Source organism: Sturnus vulgaris, chromosome 2 (genome assembly GCF_052056855.1).
Source record: "Sturnus vulgaris isolate bStuVul1 chromosome 2, bStuVul1.hap1, whole genome shotgun sequence".
In the NCBI taxonomy this organism is placed as follows: domain Eukaryota; kingdom Metazoa; phylum Chordata; class Aves; order Passeriformes; family Sturnidae; genus Sturnus; species Sturnus vulgaris.
In genome coordinates this window covers 26,658,120-26,679,595 of record NC_142244.1, presented here as the reverse complement: position 1 = coordinate 26,679,595, position 21,476 = coordinate 26,658,120, and the positions used below count along the sequence as shown (strand labels likewise).

Genomic DNA, 21,476 nt, shown 5'->3' with positions numbered 1-21,476 from the left:
ACTCGAAAGATGCAGGAGGAGTTAGGAAGCTCAGGGACGGATGGGGGTTTCGTTTATCCTTCTTTTCCTCCCCTCGCCAGTTCTTGAAGGACCAGAAGAAGAACTAAACCAAACATTCGTTTTCCGACGGCGTCTCTCCCGCTCCTCTCCGCCGGACCGGTGAATTAACAAAACCTCACGTTACAATCCCCCACCTCCTCCCCCAAAAAAGAAAAAAAGAAAAAAAAAACAGAGAAGAAAGAAGGGAGCGACGCATTGTTACCCCGACCCGCGGCGTGCCTGTGCGCCGGGCCGCGGCAGAACAAAGCCGGCAGCACTGCGCCGGGCTCCGGACTCTGCGCCCCGGGCCCCCGACCGGCCCGGCCCGGGAGCAGCAGGGCTGCCACAGGGAAGGAGAGGCCGTGGGGGCGGGAGAGAGGGAATAATCCCAGACGGTGCGGGTGCTGTCGCCGCATCCCTTTTGTTATTTATCGCGGTCAGGGAAGAAGAGGAAGAAAAGCAGGGAAAGAGGCACTTTCCTCCTCTAAAACCGACCGGCCGAAGCCGCTGGTGCGCTGCAGCCGCTACCCCGGGCAAATGGGCGGAGGAGGACTTTGATGGGGAAACGCTTTTTCTCCCCTGATGCATCGTAAGTAACTTGTTATTTATATTCCGCAAACAAACACGACAAATATCTCTGGAGCGCTGGAGGCCGCGGCGAGGGATGAGATCTGCCTTTCCCCATTCGAGCAGGACACTTTCTTGCTCGTAATTAATTTTATTTTATTTTGATTTTTTAAATTTTTCCATGCTCCGCTCCCGGAGAGTCATTTGAACTGTAAAGGAATCGCCGAGGGGGCGAGGGGATCTGGAAAGAGAGGTTATCCATACGACTCCACGGAGGTAAGCAGCCTTAACAATATCTCTTCCTTCTGCAGGTAGCACGGGGCATCGGTTCACTGTCATAATAATAATAACAACAACAACAATAATAATAATAGTAATAATAATAACGATAATGTGGGGGAAGCCTCTTTCCGGATCAGCTCGCCAAACCCCACCATACAGATAAATCCAAATCAAAGGGAAAAATTCAACACACACCATAGAGAAACCTCTAAGCAACTTTCTTCAGGAACCACCACTTTAATTGCCCGTTTTCGTACAACCGCCTTGCAAATCCTGCTTCTTCTTATCCTTTTTGCATAAGTCCCCTCCCTTGGATGCCAGTTGAAAGGTGATTTTAAACCTTTCCTCTTTATCTTTTTGCCCCACGAGATCACTGATACCTGACTTGCGCACTAATGTTTTATTTTTTTCCCTACGCCTGCCTTGTGGGCCTGATTAACGCTCCTTATTAAAAATCGAAGAGGAAGTGTTTCCGACGGCTCTGGCAAGAGAGGGTCCTTACCCAAGGAGGGAAGCGCTCTTCTCTCCCACTCCCCAATCCTGGCTCCCTGCGCACTCCGGGGAGCGCCGAGCCTCGGACCCCGGCGGAGCCTCTCTGCCCCACCAGGCGTGCCCCGCGTCTCGCTCCGTTGGGGGAGACTTGGCTCTAGCCCTGCCTGGGGAGAATTCCTCCTTGCCGTGTGGTTGTTGTTATTATTACTGACAACAACAACAACAATAATAGTTTATTTTTCCCAACCGGGTCTGGGGCCCGACTGGGACCTCCCCTGGAAACTTTATGTGGAAATACTTTGGAATCTTAATTCGGGGGAAGGGAGGATGTAATGTTCCCTCCTCCGTCGGACTCCGTCCCCACCTCGCTCGACATCCCAGCTGCACACACACATACACACACACACACACACCACACACATTTGTGTCCAAGGTTATTCACTAGTTGCCTGATGTATTGTTTTATTACATGCCGGCATGTCCACGGACGCGCTCGGATTTGTATTGCTGTCTACATGACAGATGGTGCTCTGTGAGGCCGCAAGAAGATACGATTCAATTTTCTTTTGAAAGGCACGTCCGCAATTATTTATTTATTTAGCCTCCCCCTCTTTTCGCGCAGGGAGGGGAGAGGAGGGAAAATTTAAAGGGATGGGAAAGTTCGGTCTCTGCTTTGGGGTTTTGTTTCTTTTTGAATCCCACACTTAGGAAACGGAAACTCTCCAAACATTCCCATTTGATCGCTAGCAAATTGCTACCTGCACGATTAGCAGCAGGAAAGGAAAGGAAAGGAAAGGAAAGGAAAGGAAAGGAAAGGAAAGGAAAGGAAAGGAAAGGAAAGGAAAGGAAAGGAAAGGAAAGGAAAGGAAAGGAAAGGAAAGGAAAGGAAAGGAAAGGAAAGGAAAGGAAAGGAAAGGAAAGGAAAGGAAAGGAAAGGAAAGGAAAGGAAAGGAAAGGAAAGGAAAGGAAAGGAAAGGAAAGGAAAGGAAAGGAAAGGAAAGGAAAGGAAAGGAAAGGAAAGGAAAGGAAAGGAAAGGAAAAGGAAAAGGAAAGGAAAGGAAAGGAAAGGAAAGGAAAGGAAAGGAAAAAAAAAAAGGAGCACAGAGAAAAGAGAGGAGTGGAGAGCCTAGCAGATACATCAGATCCCGTAGGGATTTGGGAAATAAATCTCCTCACTGGCCTTGTTATATTTGTGGAGCCTTAAGCTGTGTATTTGAAAGTATCATGTCTGTAGCCTGGATCCCATAGAGTGTTGCAGAAAGAGAAATGGTTAAGCAGAAACTGGCAGGCCAGAAAGGACAATATTAAAATTGGGGGCCTGGTGAGTGGGGAGGAGGAATCACCATAATATTGAAACACTGGATATTAACTTGCTTGGAAAAAAAAAATATTCTATTGCTCTCTGGGCCTGTTTAAACACCCAAGGAAGCGCAGGGAATAATGGCAGGAAGTATGGCACTGAAGCTACCGTCAAACGCTAGAGAAGAGATGGTTAAATGACGGGGTATCGTTTAGCCCCGATATTGCTCTCATTAGTACTCTCTGAATGAGCCGCGACTCGTCCACCCGGCTCTTCCCCCCGCTTCGGTCGGGCGGTACCGGCGCCGAGGGCAGGGAGCGGGGACCAGCATGTCTCTCGTGTCTCTTGCCGTGTCCCTGCTCCCCGCCTTGCCCCTGCATCCCGGGGCCGGGGCCCTGACCCGCTGTCTCTGCTTCTCTCGGGAAGGCTCCTCCGCCCCCTCCAAGATGATGCTTAGCCCGGACCAAGCTGCCGACTCCGACCACCCGTCCTCGGCGCCCTCCGACCCGGAGTCCCTGGGCGGCGCGGATGCCCAGGCGCTCAGCTGCTGCGTCTCCGACCCGGAGCCCGCCGAGGGCGGCGGCAGCGAGGGCCGGGGCGGCGGCGGCGGCGGCGGCGGCGGGGAGGGCCGCGGCGGGGGCCGGCCTGGGCTGCACCCGCCGCCGCTAAGCCGGGAGGAGAAGCGCCGGCGGCGTCGCGCCACGGCCAAGTACCGCTCGGCCCACGCCACGCGTGAGCGGATCCGCGTGGAGGCCTTCAACCTGGCTTTCGCCGAGCTGCGCAAGCTGCTGCCCACCCTGCCTCCCGACAAGAAGCTCTCCAAGATCGAGATCCTGCGCCTCGCCATCTGCTACATCTCCTATCTCAACCACGTGCTGGACGTGTAGCGCCCGATTGACGCCCGGAGCCCCAGGACCCCCAGTCCCGCCGCTCCGGTCCGGCCACGGCGGGCAGCGCCTTCGCCGGGGCGGGAGGTCCTCGCTGCTTGTGCTCCCCCCTCGGAGGGCTCCCGCCCGGTCGAGAGTCCGCTTTTCGAAGAGAAGTGTAAAACCGGATTGTCTCTTCAGGCTGTCAAGTGCCCCTTTATATATATCCAAAAACATCTACTTGTGACCTTAAACGTGTTACCCATGGGTGCAGTTAAAAATAACTATTTTTTATTTATGGTAGAAGGAGTTGACAATTTATTTTTTTCAAGATTTATTTATTTTTCAGAGTGGTGGCAATTTTACTTTGGATACTTCGTGCCAATTGGTTTCTATAGTCGGGTGTTTACACTTTCTCCTGTGGAATATTATGTTTGACTTTAGGAGTGTTTGTTGGGACCAATACAGTGTTCATTTTCTTTTCTTTTTAATTTATTTTTTCCCTCCAATTATATTGCACTTGTGTACCACAAACCTCCCCTCCCTCCCTGTTTATATTTTATATATATCAATGCATTTATTCTTGAGCTTTTTTCTTTTTTTCTTTGTATGGGATCAACAACCACTAGCACTTAACTAGGAGAGGTTTTTTTTAAAAACTTGTTGTTATTCTGATCTATAGTTGCGTCTGAAAAGTACTTTGCAGATCGTTTATAAGGGATGTAGTTTCTTTGTGGGTGTATATGTGAGTGTGCTATACATGCATGTGTGTGGGAGTGAGCGTGGGTGTGTATGTGTGTGGTATATTTTTAGGAAAGGACATTTTTTCCTTAAAAAAAAGAAAAAAAAAGAAAGAAAAATAAATCCAGGACTGCTTTCCTTTGTGACAACCAAAAAAATTCTATAACCTGAAAATGTTTCATGTTCTTTGCTGTGAATCTCTTAAAACAAGAAGCGCATTTTAGGGACAAAAGAGAAAAAGAAAAAAAACCACATCTGCTATCCAAAGATTTTAGTCTTTTTCAGGGTTTTTTTGTGTGTCTATGTTGCTTTATATAATGCAATATTTTGTAGTGAAAATAGATAAATCTGGTTTCTATCTGATGCGTTTTTCATATCTCTCATGAATGGTGAGCTGTTTTGCATATAAATAAAAGTATAAAATAAAAGCTGTTTTTTCCTAATTATTTTTCCCTGTTGGTCCTTCTGTCAGACAGACAAGAGATGGCCTTATGGATAAGGATTGCAAACGCTTCTCAAGTAACATGGGGGAAGCTTCAACAGGTTACCTGCCTCTTCCTAGGGAGACTCGGGTTGCATTCCCTCTACCACAGCTCCCTTGCTCCAGCTGCTCTCAGCTGGCTGCCCTGCCCAAATGCAGACATAGGACCCTTGCTGCTACTTTCTCCCAGTCTCATCATGACTGGTATCTGGTCACATGTCCCAAAGTTCAAGCTGTATAATCCAATCTGATGGTTGCAAGCACCTGTTTCGCTATCTCACTCTTTGAAATGTCTGGCTTTGCCACCCAAATGTATGTGTTGTGTCCTGCCTGAGTGTACTGAGGTTTTTTTTCTTGTTTAAATTCAGCTTTGATCCTTCTCTAGGCAGGTCTTATTCTACTGAAACCAAGGAAAAATCTTGTGCCCTTTCCCTACTTTAAAAAATCTCAACCAAAATCTTTTTATATAAGGCTTCATTGCCAAATCTTGTCATTTGAAACATGGAACTCAATGGCAGACAGGTTACTACCAGAGACTATCTCATTTATTAAACCCTTTTCTCACTTACCACAAGGGGTTAATTTTACCTATAACTTGAATATTGCTATTGATTCTGGTGGCTTCATCATCCATTCTTATTTGTTGGAGAGATAAAACCCTCCCCTCCACTCCATTTTTATGGCTGACACTTTGTGCAGCGATTCAATTAAGTGTAGTCTTGACCAGCTCAAAAGCTTCATGAAGAAAACCTGTCAGAGAGACTGTTAATTCCATTTCCTACAATATACACTTGCCATGTCCCAGGGTAGCACACACTGGTTTGGCAGTTCAATGCACAGGTTTCAAATCCTGCATTTCAGGGCTGAAATGACTCCAACTTTGGAGATGACTTTCTTTGGGACAGGTTTGTTTCTTAGGTTCAATATCAGGGCACTGTGTTGAGTTTGATGTAATTGTCTGAGTGATATTATAAATCCTGCTATCCAAAAAGTATTCATGGTACCAGAACTTCGGTGGACTTATTTAATAAAAAGATAAACATTATTTCCTTCTTGACCATTGGGAAAGCATGTTTTAGGGGAAGAGATTGCTCTGCAACGCCTGCCTGTAAAGTATGATGGCTGCAGTCACTGGTAGTTGTAGATGTGCACCATACATTCCCCCTGGCCTCACTTCCCCTTCTGGAGGTCTCGCACAGATGTTAGAGGCACAGGTTGAGATAATGCTCAAGTCTCAGGTTCCCAGCCATGTGATCCTGTGCCCAAATGATAACCCAGAAATGCTCCTGTGTTGTGAGCAAAGAAGAGCACAGCTTGGAGATGTGTGGGAACAGGCTCAGGAAGTCAGAAAATCTTGTGGGCTGTTCCATTCCTACCATCCCTGAGATAACAAAAAGCCTGTCTGCACTCACAGAGCAGCAAGATCTTTGCTTTTGGTAGTATCCAAAGGGTCAGATCTCAAGTTTAACCTACAAAAGGGTCAGGGCACTTGATCTGAAGAGAGGTCCTTTTCTTCCCAAGTTTTATCTGATGGAAGAAATTGCTTCTTCCTACAAGTCCCATCTCACTTGCATACACTCACCACCTGGCTTAAATCCTGTCCCCACCATAATATCACCTCAACTTCTATTTTTCCTGCTAGCACCAAGAAAGAAACTCATTTTCATCTAGCAGTTGATGAGTGTTGAAAACAGAAATGTAGGTATGTAGGTTTTGCTCCCACATTCCACACCTTTTTGTATTCTTAAGGAGCTGAGTAGTATGTACAAGTTACAAGGCCTATACAAAAAAACCCAAAAAACCAAAAAACAAACAAACAAAAAACCCCCCCCCAAAAAAAACAAACCAAAAACAAAAAAAAAACCCCGAAAACCAACAAACTAACAAACAAACAACAACAACAACAAAAAACCACCAACCAAAAAAAACAAACAAAAAAAAACAACAAAAAAAATGGGCTGTGTGGCTAAGTGCTCAGAAGTCTGGATTTATGAAGAATGGGTAAACAAATATTACTCCATCTCATTGCAAGTCTGGGTTAGATAGCAATAAAGTCTAATTATATAATAAAAGTTTGCCTATGTCTATGTTCCCTCAGCAATGAAGGAATGAATGACCTTGAATGACAACACTATAGGAGGACTGGGGTTGGAACTGGTGAATGGAAGTTTATATCATACTCAGCTACTACAACAATTGGCAGAGAAGAGACACAGTTAATATTTCCTGGTATTTTAGCTACATTCAGATGCCTTTCTTTCACAACTGAAGAAGAGCTCATCTTACAAACCATGAAAGAAAGTGCTCTCAGAGACAGAGAAGGCAGAGCACTATCTCTGGACCTCTAGCTGACTCTAAAACAGGGACTTTAGGCCTGAATTCAATACAATATATAAAACATTTAAAACATTACATAAAATATATAAAATATTGAATGGAAACCTCCAGCATTCACAGAGAACAAGCAGGTCTAATGGATAAACCCAGAATATCCCAGTACAAGGGATATCCAGTGCATGCTAACATCAGGTTACAACACCTATTAAGACACATTTTCAGGCCTATATGGACTCACAAGGACACAGTGCAATATACACTCACATGGTATCATTAGGAAGCAGGGCAGCTAATGCACTCATCTGAATCCTGGAAATAGATCCTGACCCTGATAGAGCAAACAAGGACAGACAGCAAGCCTGTAACTCCTCCAAACGAACATAATGGTTTTGACAGGACTGCACACCTAAGGGGGAACTGTATCTGAGTATCATACAGTTTCCTAAAAGATCTCGAGCACAAAATATTCCAAAATATAAAATTTCTATTCTAAAATTTATGGTGCTATTACATATGCACATATAAAAAGAAGAATTTCTAGGCATAGACCATCACTGTCCAGCAAACTGCATGGTACTGTGCATTTAGGATCACGTTACTCCCCAGTCACCAAGTCGTGTCTTATTGTTTGTGCTAAAAAGTGTGTGAGCCAGGTAGGATATGACCACTGATCTCACAGCAGATAAATTCTGAGGGTCTTGGATGTGATTTGATATCTTTGCTGTATTTCTAGCAAAGGGAATGTGTGTGTTTGAGAGAGATGGGGGGTGGGGAGCTGAAGAGAATGTTGTATATGAAACTCAACAAAGAAATGGATCTTTTCCATTATATAGCTGTGAAGAAATAGCAGAGACATTCTGTCTATCTCTTCACATATCTATCCATCTACCCATCCTGTACCCCAATTAACCCAGTTCTTTTAGGGTGAATAAATATGTTCTAATATCAGCCATTATTTTTCGGTACTCTCAGTTTATTCTCCAGGGTGGGACAGATCAATAACCACAATAGCAACCAACCCGAAACGCAAAGGCAATCCCCTGGTGCTTCTTATTTATTTCTTCAGAGCCGATTTAGTTTTTCCTGCCTCTTCCCCTGGTGATGGATTTTGCCTTTCCTCCCCAGAATGGCCGTGTTGTTTTATCCTGAGTGCTATTTGCATGTGAGCTTCAGATTCATCTTTGGCTCCTTGCACGGTTTGGGATGAGACCCTCTTGTCCCCAGAGAGGGGGGCAGGTGTTGCTCCAGTCGAGCGAATGGAACCAAATTACAGGACCGTCTGTCGCCTCCTCTGGGAGCAGGCAGAGGGAGGGGAGGAAGGGGAGGGGAGCAGGATGCCGTATTACAGAAAAGCAAAGCAGAACATCATACTGACGCCCATAAGAGCTTGAAAACACGAGTCGCCCCAGCCCATAGCCCCACGCAAAACCATGCAGCAGCCACCTCAAAGAGAAATGTCAGGAGCAGAGACAGAAATAAATTGAGTCACTGGGCTGGAATAACTCAGGCTCAAAATGAAGAGAGCTTAGACCCTGTCCCCTTTCAGACACAAGTGCAGGCACAAAGTCGCTGTTTTTCTCAGTGTACGGCTGTGCTCTTTGATGTCACCTCCTCTGTCCTTTCAGAGCAAGCTCCTCTGCCCACCACTGCTCTCCACCAAGTCCTCACTGTCCGGCTCTCAAAACAGCTCCTGCACCCTCCCTCCAGCTGCCCCTTCTGGCCTTCCCATAGCCACCCTGCCCTTCAAGTTCCCTGAGAGTGGCACAACTGTGCAGAGGTGGTTCTCTCCTCTGCCACCTCACCAGCCCGTGCCCTGCAGTACAGCCAGTCCTTGCTTTCATAGGGAGTTGCTTGGTGCTCGAGCTCAGGGCTGGTGTCTCACTTCTCATCCATGCAGACTGCTACTCAAGTGATCTGAGAGAGGTAATGTTACAGAACTTACACTTCTCAAATTCACTTATTTACTTAAGGAATTCTTAGCAAATTAATAAAATACCTCCATCCACCCCACCCTCCTTGTTTTTGCTGGTTTTTTCCTCCCAAACTTTTCTAGATATGAGTGCACACACACATTGATGTATGCAATGATTGCTCTCAGAGTGGCTGGGCACAGAGTCACTTGGAAAGCAACAGGTGACAGTTGTTCTGCTGTTCCTCACTAAAGAAGATTATCAGAAGAAATGTGTGGAGAATTCAGAAGAGATTTGGAAGAAGGCATGAAAAAAGGTGCCATTAGGAGTGCTTGAATCAAAGCAAAAGTAGCATGGAGTCAATGAAGGGCAGAAGAAGTCAGGTCACATAGGTGGAGGAGCCTCATCAATCAGAGATTGGGCATAACATGAAGGATTTTCCATGAGGGAAGTGGGGTGTACAAATGAACCTAGGGTCTACACCAGGGCATAATGAGGAACAAAAGGCATCTGAAAAGGCAGGCAGCAAACATAGGAAAAGATGACAGCAGGAAGTGTGAGGAAGGAGAAGGATTTGAGTGGCTGGGAAGAGCTGCTGGTATGGGTGGATAGGGAGAAAATGCTCCGGCAAAATCAGAAGGAGCAGCTCACTCAGGGGTTAAAAGCAAGTTCAGTTCAGGAACAGACAAGAACCAGGCAGGAAGGGAACTGAAAGGAGTTGTTAAGTAAACATTCAAAACTACTCAGGAGAGATCAGTACAACTTTAGTCGTGGCCAGAGGGATGGACTGGTACAGGAACGTTTTTTCAAGGACCAAAAGACAAGGGGTTTGTCATATAACATCTATCCTCTAGAGAAGTTCTCTGTCTCCTTGCTCAAAATGATTCTGTGCATAGAAGTGGCAGAGAGATTTGCAAACCCTAGGTCCAGAGCTCAGCAAGGGCTCACAGACAAGGTAAAAATAAATAAAGAAAGAAAAGTAATGCAGAACAAAGCAGAGCAGTAGAAAGCAGAATTCCAGTGTGTGCAGTCACAGCATTCAACTCTTTCCCACATATCATACCCAGTATTCCCAATACCAAGGGTCTTCTGACCATTTAAGCAATTTCAGGATTTCAGATAGGCTTCAAGACTATCCCAGAAATTATCCCTATAGGATAGAGCCATAAAGCTGTATTGGAATTTTCTTATTTAAGATAATAAAGACAAGGACTGACCATGAAAAATTCCAGAAGGACTGTATTAGACTGATAAAATAGCACAAGAAATTCAATTTAAATAAAGTGATGTGGTGATGCATGCAGGGAAGAACATTTCTAACTTCACATATAACTGATCAGTCCTGAGCCAAGCAGAGAAGCAAGATCTTGTAGCTGTGATATATTGCTTCATGATAACATCAGCTTGGGTCTTTGTGTCATGGAAAAAGAAAACAAAATGTAAGATATTATTATCACCACTGAGAGAACATAACAGAACAGATAGAGAGCAAGGCAGAGAACGCACATTATGCCATTGCATAAAACCAAAGTAAGTCTGTATCCTGAATTCCACGTGCAGCTCTGGTTCAGTCTCAGTAAGAGCAAAGTAAAAGTTCAAAAGGATCTGAGAATGGCAGAAAGGGTAATACAAAGCTTCCATACAGCAAATGACTAAGTGAAAAGGACTGAGCCAACAGTGATTTTACAGAAAGCCATCATATCCCAGTTAACAAGGGGATGGTGGAAAGGGATCAGTTGCTCCCTGTCTCATCCAATATAATTTGATACCAGGAGGTGTCAAATGAAACAGACTCAAAACAAACAAAAGGAAGTGTCTTGTAACACCAAGTGCAGTAAAACTATGGAACTCCTTCCTCGGGATATTGTGAAAGCAAAAATATTACACAAGTTCAAGGATAGAAGCTCAAAAAACAGAAATCTCCTCAGGATTAAATGTGTAGAAGTTCCTCCCAACTCAAGCTCTCCTGAAACTATGAATGGCTGAAGGGCAGCAGACCTTTAGCAATTGTATATACCTCTGCTATTGTGATAGCTCCCAGGCATTTGCTTTAGCTTTAATTTGCACTGCGATGCTGGGATAGATGGATTTTCAGTCTAGCTCAGTCTACATCTTCATCTTCTTCCATCTGAAGGAAATAGATCTTTGGCAGATGCCAGCATCTTTCAAGCCTTCAAAGCCTTCAGGTCTTTGGACCTGAACGCAAAAGCTGTCCACAAAAGCTGTCTGTAAGGTGAGTCTTCAGTGGGCCAATGTGACAAGATAAATATGATCTTTTAGGGAGGGAGAAGGACATGTTCCCTGGAGCAATAAACATAACAAATGTGGTTTTCCTGAAAGTCAAAGGATTGGAGTTTCATGTGAAACATATAAAGGTAAGCTTACAGCAGTTCCCTGATCTCAAAGGAGTTATTTATGATTGTCACCACAGTAACAATCCTAAGAAGGATCCTGAAGAAAATCATGGTATGGTAGGATGGTCAAATGTAGGATGGGGCCTGCCTTGAATTCAGCCCCAGCCTCCTTGTCCTGACATATTTTTAAGACTTTACTTTGACAGGACTGCCTTCTGAACAGGTAGGTCCTATTAGTCAGGGTCACAACCTCTTATCTTGCTTTAATTGCCCCAAGAAGATCTAAGCTCTGGAGACCTTAAATAATATTGAACTAGCAAAGTGCTTGAAAGAAGAAAGGACTGTTGAGAGACTTGAAGAGTTTATATTCAGCCATTGTGGTCATCCAAACCTAGTAAATTTTGACACACTTTAGATTTAAGCCTCAAAAATGAAGAAGAAACAAGGAAAATGAAGGAGAAGTTAAAATGGTAACAAAGAGAGGAGGAGTGAAAATAGTAGTTTACATGAACCATGGAGGGAATGGACAATCATCTTCTAAGCTCATCCCACTGAAGCTTTTTTGGTTGATCAAAGGTGTCTCAGACAAACAAACAGTCTCAGACCGCATATGCAGTCATTCAGAAAATCCCAGTACAGACCAGCTTGAATCTTGTGGCCAGAGGCCACCTCCAGTATGAGCTAGGTCCTGCTGACCAGCTAGGAATGGAGTCTTCAAAAGTGGTTTGGGGGCACTCAATCTGTCTTCCTGATGGAGACACAGAACACAAAAAGGATCCAGAGATTCAGAAATTATCTTTAGACATTGAAGTCTCTTTGCTGTACATAATCATATGACATATATCTCAAAGTCTACAGTCCCTAGTTCAGGGTCTATCACTGAAAGCATTGCTTTCAAACAAAGTGTCTTTAAAAAGTGTAGAGCAGCCCCCTTGTCTCTCCCAGTTCAGTGCTCCCCACACAAGGCTCTTCAGTGCCAAAGGATTTCTAAGGGAGACCTCCCAGCTTTCTTGACTCATGAAGTATCTTCTGACAATGTGCAAAGTAAATGAACACAAAACTTTCCTACTCCATTTGCCTTGTAACAGCATCTGAGATTTTAACTGATTTGAACCTTACTCTGTAAAGGTGAATACACCTCACTTGACCTTTTCTTTAATCATTCTTAAAGCACCTCTCAGTGGTGCATTTACAGTGCATACTTGAACTACCGACACTCCTGTGTATCATTTCAAGACATCCAGGACTCTTGCTACCACATAATTTGCTTCCCAGTAGCATCCAAAAAGTGAAACTACAACATAAAATGGGATTCAGAGTACATATTTAACAAGTTCTCAGAATACAGTGTTAAATGGGGCCAAGGCCAGGGTCAAATCCTATCACTCACACAGGGATTCTTGCACAAGGCTGCACTGTAGAGCCAAAGGCTTTGTATCTTTTTTAAAACATGCAGATATTTTCAGCAGTCTCTTAAATTCCCCCACCAGAAAGAGAGGTTCAGGTGAGAGCTGATACAGGATGAACTATTGATGCAGATCCTTAGTGGGATGAATATTTTGAAATCTCAGAATCCAAAACTCAAGCAGCATTAATCACCAATGTCATTCCATGAACCAAGGACCAAATGCATGGTGAAGCTTGCACTTAGCCTAGCATACACTTTCTAGGCTAGGGTTAAACCATGCTGGTGGGATGGCACAGAGAAACCTGAATTACTTGCTACCATAAACAAACTGTAATAGCATTCACCGTCTGTCTATTCAGACCAACTGCATTTAATTATCATGTGTCCAAGTTACAATAATGTATAGTTTTGATTTGTAATCTGTATGCAGATAGATTTGAAGCAAATTGAAAGGAAATGGATTTTATGTTATAATGTAGAAAGGAAAAGCACATTAAGATAAAGATGATTAGGTGGATTGGAAGAACCTTGTAAAAGATAATTGCGTTCAAAACAATAGCATCTTCAGCAGGGGAATTTCTGTCATGTGGAAATTATATTACTGTCACACTCAGGGAAGTGTCCACACCTTGTCTTCTTCCTTTGCATGGTGGCTCCTTAAGTTTCTCTAAGAGTTGCAACTTCTAGCTTGACTGACACCAGCAAAGTAATTTTTCTAAATCTCTGAATCTCACAGCCAGTCTGGTATTTCTCTGTGTCTCACATCCTCCTGGGAGACAACATATGCTTCCCTTTTCCACCCTTTACGTGTTTAGACTGCAAATGCTCTGTCAGCAGTAAAAAGGCCTGACCCACACAGCAGGAGAATTTGCAACCTGCCCAGTCCCACCCTGTCTGTGAAGCTGACTAGTCCCATCTAGCTTCATCCCACCATGAGAAGTATCTAAATCCTTGTCTAACACAGGTGTTCTCTCAATGCCATGAGGTGACTGAGCCACTCTGGTACGTGCCTCCAGAGAAACAAGACCTGCTCTTACTGACTGAGAGTAGTCACATGGGGATTTAATCACTGTTCCTAGCAGTGACATCTGAAAGAGATAAAAAAGGGAGCTGAGCAGCCTATGTATGCCCAGCTGCAGTCAGCCAGTTTGTTAAGGCATTAGATTCATCCACCAAACTAGGAGCCAGCTTTCAAACAGATCAACATCCCAGGCTGTTTTGATCCAGAGCTGTGGGTTAGCCTTGCTTTATTGCTGGTCACTGCTTTATGAGAGCAGGAACTGTCACTAATTATGGAGTGTGAGTAAAAGGTTGCACCCTTCAGCAAGCACTCAGAAGCAAGGAGGTTACCTTCATTCTCTCCTGGAGGGACTGGTACAGGATGACCTTAGTCTCCATATGTGCTGCACCACTGCTGTGGTTGTCACACAAACCAGTTACTGATGTGCTTCACCATATAATGGGATCCCTGCTTGACATCCCTGCAGCACATGACTTTGAAAAAATACCTACAAAAAGTAGAAATATTCAGTGATCCTCTGGATTAGCTGATTCAACGATGCTGAGTCTATTGTGTCTTAATGTCTCTTTTGAGAGAGAAATGGCACAGCTGGCAAGCAGCAGTAAGCCGGCCTGTTGTGGTCACATAACATCAACTGCCTCCTCATGATCCTGCTGTCTTTGTCTGAGGCCCTTCCAGAACAGAGAGTGCATCATTCCAGCTTCTTTTTCACTCATGTCGTGAGAAGCTGCTCCTTATTTCTTCACTGGATGTATTTACCTGTCTTCCATATTAGCAGAGCTAAATTCACCATTTGCAACTTTACCTCTGATTATAATGATGCATTATAGCAACTCCTGGGTCCATGAATCACATATCACTTTTTTTTTATGGTGGCTTTTCCTATGTTAGTCACCAGGGACTCTGATTCCCAGTGTTCCTGTCCGGATTTTTCTCGTTCTTCAGTTTCTTACTGACCATGTGACAAGCCACACTGTTGAAGTACTACTCTGAACTCTAGCAGTGCTAATCATCTGTTTGAATTTGGGTCTGTGTCCATCCTCAATAAGTACTTTAGTACCCAGTCTGATAGATTGTGGAGTACAGATATTTTGATATCACGTATATTGTATCCAGGAAAAATTGCTTCCATGCATTTGGAACCCTCTTGCTGGCTGACAATTACCTGGTTTTGGAATGGGTCCTCTACACTTTTTCAGAATCAACAGAATCTATGGGAGCAGATTTTGCTTCACAGTTTTGTTCACTTCAGCCTCTATAAACCCTAGGCACAGCTGGCACACAACACCTCTGAATTCTAATTTCGCGCATCTCATGGTTACTTGCCTGCCTTCCTTTTGGGATAATGGGAAGAACAACGGCACGTTCAATCCGCTGCAACCTTGCTGCAATCCTCCTGTTTATCAGAGCCGGTACCTACTGAGGAATTGTCTGTGCTGGGGCCTTGCCCAGGCCTGACATAAACAGCATCTTCCTCAGTGTCTACAGTTTGATCACTGAAGTCATACCCTTCATGCTCAATATAGACCACCGTAACAACCCTTGCTCTATTTTTTGCTTCTTGTGGTTTCACACAAATTAGCATTTTTGTTCATGTTTCATTTACAGTAATCTTACTATTTCACTCATGGTAACCCTACTATTCCTATTACTTATCCCTTAGATATTTGACAAGCTTCATCAGCTTCCTTGAGGCCACTGACCTCCTGATGCCAGCATGAAACATCTTTGGCCCCTCTCTGATTTTTTCAGTTCCTGAACACCTTTGATGTAATTCTTTGAACATATTTTTCTTGCCTACCTTGCTGTGTTAACTTCCCTTTCAGGCACACCATTTCCACCATAAGAAACAGACAGTTTTGCTAGTTCATCTGGAACCTCCAGCTTTTTCCAAAGTTGCTCCAAGTCACTAGTCATGCTATCCATCGCTGCAGATCTAAGTATCTTAATATCATCAATCTTGCTGTTATTTTCCTAGGAATTAGGGTAAGATATGAAACATGACCTGAATGTCAGAAGAAGGAAAGGATGTTTTCTAGAAAGGGTGTTGAACACTTTGCCAACACTCTGTTTTCCTAAAGCCTTATGCCAGAAGCCTGCTGATACGTCACACGTTACATCCAGGGAATATATTTGAGGATAACAAAAAAATGTCTCTGATGCCTGCAGTTAAAAAACATTCCCCTTCGTTTATTTGTTTCACGTCAGGAACTAATGGAAGAATTTTATCTATTTCATCTGTGACAGCAAATAGCTACTTCATTGACTTTTCTCCTTACTCAGTGATTCCTGATGCTCTAAGTCCATCTAGCCACACTTTTAGCCATCGATGAAATGCAAAGGAAACTTTTCTGTGTGTGCCTCTCAGCTGTATTCCCACAGTCTGTACTTGTGGTACCCATCATCAAAGAACTCCCACACAGTTAAGCGTATTCCAAGGAAAATGCAGCTCAGGGCTGTGCTCCACAGGGATGGGTCAGGCACTGTGGTCATACATGCCAAAGATGGACAGGCATGTAAGCTGTTAAATTCTGACAAAACTCTATTGCCAAGTGCCAAAGAGACTTAATCTGGTTTTCTCTGGAGACTCACGATCTGGCCAAACTGGGACAGTTTTTCAGGGTATAACAGAAGTCATATCCCCTGCAGTGGAGCTCCTTTCAAGCCAATTTCTAATCTCTGCTCCATAGAAACTTTAGATCTTCTCAAAGAAAGGCGCTACTAGTCAATTTTAAACTACAGATACATCTGTTTCTTTTTCTCTAACCTCCTTCCAAGATTAAACTCAGCTCCCTCAACCCAAACTACCAGAGACATCCACCATGGTGAATCTCAGCCTCCAGAATTACATTTGGCTGGTTTGTATAACACTGGGAACAGATTCTTAAAACCGGCCTTATAGAAAGCATTGTCAAAAACTCCTTTTTCTTGCTTTCTATCAATAGCTGTAGCAGAAAGCAAATACAAGAGCTGAAAGCAACAACCTATTGATCTGTACCTATCTGCAATGCTAAGGAACCTATTTCTGCCACATTCATTTCTCTGTCTTTTCAGTAAGCCAGCTACTACCACAAACCTTTCCTCTTTCAACCTCTGCATGCACCTGCTAGCATATTAATCCACAGAAATCACTTCCTGCAGTTGCCTGATGGATGAATTCAGCAGAGGCCTGTCCTGAAATATATCAATGGTCCACAGTTAGGCCAGGCTCAAGGGTCTGCTTTCTAATGATAGACACGAGGGCAACCACAGGATGCAACCTATGTGTGAGATGGATGCCCTGTGAGAAGAGGTGTAGAGATGAGAGGGGATGTGCTGCTCATGTAAATTTTATATATTAGATTAGCTGACAGCATCAATGCATAGAAGCAGGTTGCCCCTAGTCGCTAGGACTCCAAAGAAAAGGGAGACATAGTAGCAGTGCTAGATGATCCTATGATCCCTTCACCTTAATACCTCTCTGGAGAAGAATAACTGATGACTGCTGAAACTGAACAGCTCCTGTCTGAAAGGAACATGTACCTGCCTCACTTGGAGAGGGAAGTATCAACTAAGGGAGGATTTCATCCTTAAGAAAACAGCTCCACTTCTGTGATTGAAATAAGATATGAGACATTTAGAAAGAGTCCTAAAGCTAGCATGAGCACAATGACTGCTTGTAATCATTGTTTTTCCAATTTATTTATTTGCATTTCTATTCGTGTGAACAGATCACATTCAGCTTGTTCACTGGTTTTGATATGTTTCATTTTTTCTGGCTCCCTCTCTTTGAGTGTACCCTGAAGTTAGTCACCCACACACACATTAATAAACTTGCTGGATGGGGATGATGGACACATTCAGTGGGATTTGTTGTGCGCCACTTCTGAAAATGAGGCAAAGACAGTAACACAGCACTAGGTATCTCACTTGAAATTACTCTTTCTGAAAATCTTGGCCAGGATCAGGTCTTGTGTCTGCAAAACTCTCCTCTGCTTCCAGACTGATTATGCTACTTTGGTGTATTTATTACAACCTGGGTGCAATCAGTTCTCATGATGAATATCCCTTTAGCCATCCTATACCAATTACTCATGTGCTACCTGCTCAGTGGAAAAAAACAAGTGAATCTCATTTCTTCAGTCACCAAAGATTTCCCTGCCTCCTTTTCCATCGTTACATTTCTGGAAGCGCTTTTCCTCTTCTTTTATTTTAGTCCTGGGTGTCCCCTGAGCTCGGTGATTGCATTTAAAACAGACACAATGACATTATGAAGCATTAAACTAATGGCATTTGAGACCATTTTTCTCCCATAAACCATTATGACGTCCCTGGAATGGCTGGCAGAGGGCTGAACATCAGTGCCACCATCCAGGGCTGCATCCCTCTCTGCCACTTGGTACCCGCTCTGGGATTCAAGGTGCCATCTCTTGTGCTTCTCTTGCTGTTACAGCCCCCAAGAAAGCTGTTTTGATCTTCAGATGAGTTGTTTGGCACGACCATAATGACAAATATGTGAATGGGGAGTTAATCATGAATTGCAAAGTACCTATCAAATCCCCAAGGTAGAGAGGAATATATCTTCCTTCACACCCTTTTGATGTATAGTTAATTACACGAATCTGGAACTGTTACCATGTGCAAACAGAGTGAAAATTGACTTTCTAAGCCATCCCTGGCCCCTCTGCATATGTCACTCACTCTAGCCCAATATCATGCTCTGTCTGTACACACACAAATATATAATCAGTATGGGTTTAGACCCTTTTTTTGATAATCCAGCATTATAAAACGTTAGAGGCAAAGAACGGAATGTAGCATCCTTCAGGCCTGATGCAGCTTTTCTAAAAAGAAGAAAAAAAATCCTTATTTTATATTGGTTGTTCTTTCTCTTGCCCGAATAAAAGCTTTAGCACAGCTTGAAAGGGTTGCATGTGTTGAAATGTAGCCCAAGGATATGTGTTATTATCCATCCCCTCTTGACCAGCAGGGTCTCAGCTCTCTCTCCCTTTCAGCCTTTTGTTTGAACAGATGGGATTGGGGAATGAAGGGAAAGAAAGGCAGTCTGTTCTCATTAACGCTCCCAATACACAAACACAAACCTGAGCACAGGGGACCTACAGAACAAGACTGCTTCCACTCCACACATATCCACTGAGACCATATGTACCCATACAAAAAGGCAGACAGAAGATCCACGTTAAACCAGCTACTAAGCATTTACCAAAGATGACTCCTCACCAACTATTTAATTTTTTTTAATAGAAGTCCTTATAGGCAAATCTTTTTTTTTTCAGCCACCCAATTAAAAAAATAACCTTCACAGATGTGGTGTTGAGGTTGTTTTAAAAGAAAGATTGTCATTAAATCAGCCTAACACCTGAGCTGGGAGCATTTGTTTTCTCTTGGTCTGATGTGAGCTATGTAAAGAGGTTTCAGGCTGAACCTGACAGACTAAGGACAAGGTTCATGTAGCTCAGTCTCATGGCATGTGCCAAGGCTGCCTCATTTGGAAAAATTTCTCAAATACCTGCTGTCCTCCATGATGGGCTACTGGTCCATTGAAAATATCTCATGAACATTGTGGCCAGGGTAGGCTGTAACACTTCAAAGCTGGATTCTTCCATTCCCCTCATGGCTCTTGCATATTTTTGCATATTTACTGATAGAGAACTTGGAGGCCCACTTAAATAAATATTTGATGCCTTTCTTTGAACTAGGCATAGTCATTGGCCTCAGTGATCTCCTGTCACAGTGAAAGTCTTCATGGGCAGTATGTGAAGAAACATCTCCTTCCAGCAAAGCTTGACTCCTTGCTTTGGAAAAGTGCAAGCAGCTCTAAGCTCTGCAGCTTGATGGCTTACAACCCCACAGCAGCTGAGCAGAGATCAATGCCCACAGCCTGGGACAAATTTAAAGCCACTTGAAATGGCAAAGATGAGGAAGTGAGGTGGTATCCTCAGCACCCCATTGCACACCACACATTCATCGCACACAGATGGTTACCGCAGTGTGGCTGACATGTGGCAACTCATTAAACTGCTGTACTGCAGCCACACACTGGGCTCAAACCATGCTTGAAGCTGCAGCAGAATGAGTCTCTGTCTGAGCATGGCAGGCTCCTCCAGATACAGAGTTTCCTCTGCTCTCCTTTCTGGGTGGTGACCATCACTGCAGTGTGGAAAGCATTTCTGGGCAACTCAGGTCTCCCTGCCTCTTCCTTCCTTGCCATGTCAGCTCTGGCTCAGCTTGTGTTCACCTGTCCTCCCCAGCATTAAATGGGTCAGGCCTGAAAGGAAGATGTGCCAGATGTCTGCAGGTACTTAATAAGGACCTCCCAGATCAGAAGCACGACAGACACTGAGGTGGCTCTGAAACAAGCACTGGTGAAATGAATAGTCGGGAACCAATTCCCCAATAAGGGTCTTTGGTTTAAGCCCCCAACTGATCTTTGTAGTTGATCATATTTCCCTAGGAGCCTCACTATACCCTAAAGAGCACCATATTATTACTTCAGGTGTCTGGTAGCAAAGTGAGTGAAGCTAGAGAATGGCTCTCCTCCAGCTGCAGTAGGCTGCAGTGAGCTGGAGACATGGCAGCTCTTTCCTCAAGTGCAGAATGAAACCCCCGTGTATTATGTCCAGCATCAGGTAGATCTATATTTCATTACAGCCCCAGGCATTCGACATGTAGTCTCAAGAAAAGAGAACTGTCATTTTTTCCCCAGATATTGCAAGCATAGGGAATGTAGAGCAGAAAATGAAGCCGCTCTCCCCGCAGGGTTGTTTGCAGAAGATCACAAGGGAGCCAAAGTAGAGGAGCATTAGTACCTCTGTTTGCAGGCTCTCACACTCTCTGCGCATGCAGAGGCAGGTTTCCATAGCTGCACACCTCCTTTGTACACCACTGCACACACACGTGCTCTGCAGGTTACTGCCAGCAGAAGAGAGGTTGGCAAGACACCCTCTGCCAGCATTTTTCCATGAACAGTTGCCCAGTTTCCATAAATAACAGCAGCCCAGGGCAGAGCCCAAATGCAGCCCCCTGCTACCCAACCATGGACTGGCACAGAGCAAGCTAAAAGCTTGCAGGCCAGGTTGCACATGAGCTGCACCGTGAGGGTGGAGGCCCTGCACCGAGCCCCATGGCACAGCAGGTCAGGCACAACTGCTCTCAGCAGCTGAAGCACAGCTCATGTCTTGCAGCAGCACCACTTCAGCACAGTGCAGAGCACAGCTAATGAACCTGGAGGGGTTCACATCAGCAGCAAGCAGGTATAGCACAGCTCTCCTCAGTGATGGCTGCACAAGTAGCATGGCGAAAGGAGCCAGGGCCAGGACACATCACTTGGAACAAAGCAATGTTCAAGAGAAACCCTAGATCTCTGTAGCACACCTCCCAGTGCTCCCAGCCGAGGACTGGACTTCACATCAACTTTAATTGCACTTTAGGCAAGCAATGGTTAGCAGGAGAGACCAAACCACCAACCACCGTTTTCAGCATGCTGTAAGAACAATATTGTTATCTGGAGGCTGACACTTCGCCCATTAGCATGTCTACATGGCATAATTTATAGAAAATAGGTTATATTCCTAAAATCCCAGTTAGTCAACCAAGCAACACAGGTCCCCAAGCTCTTCAAAGCATAACACTTGGAAGTTTGAGCTTCGCAAACATGAGACAGCTCAGCAGTTTGCAC

General features: G+C 44.3%; 1 protein-coding gene across 1 annotated transcript; it reads left to right on the top strand.

Moving 5' to 3' along the window:
- Nucleotides 1-349: 349 nt before the first annotated feature.
- Nucleotides 350-4,730, top strand: NHLH2 (nescient helix-loop-helix 2). Its single transcript, XM_088158992.1, has 2 exons — nucleotides 350-882; nucleotides 3,107-4,730. The coding sequence occupies exon 2, from the start codon at nucleotides 3,127-3,129 to the stop codon at nucleotides 3,565-3,567; it is 441 nt and encodes a 146-aa protein (XP_088015118.1). The 5' UTR covers nucleotides 350-882; nucleotides 3,107-3,126; the 3' UTR covers nucleotides 3,568-4,730.
- The last annotated feature ends 16,746 nt before the right edge of the window (nucleotides 4,731-21,476 follow it).

What these genes read in the sequence shown, in the direction of transcription:
- NHLH2 (XM_088158992.1), top strand. Translation starts at nt 3,127, where the DNA reads ATGATGCTTAGCCCGGACCAAGCTGCCGACTCCGACCACCCGTCCTCG.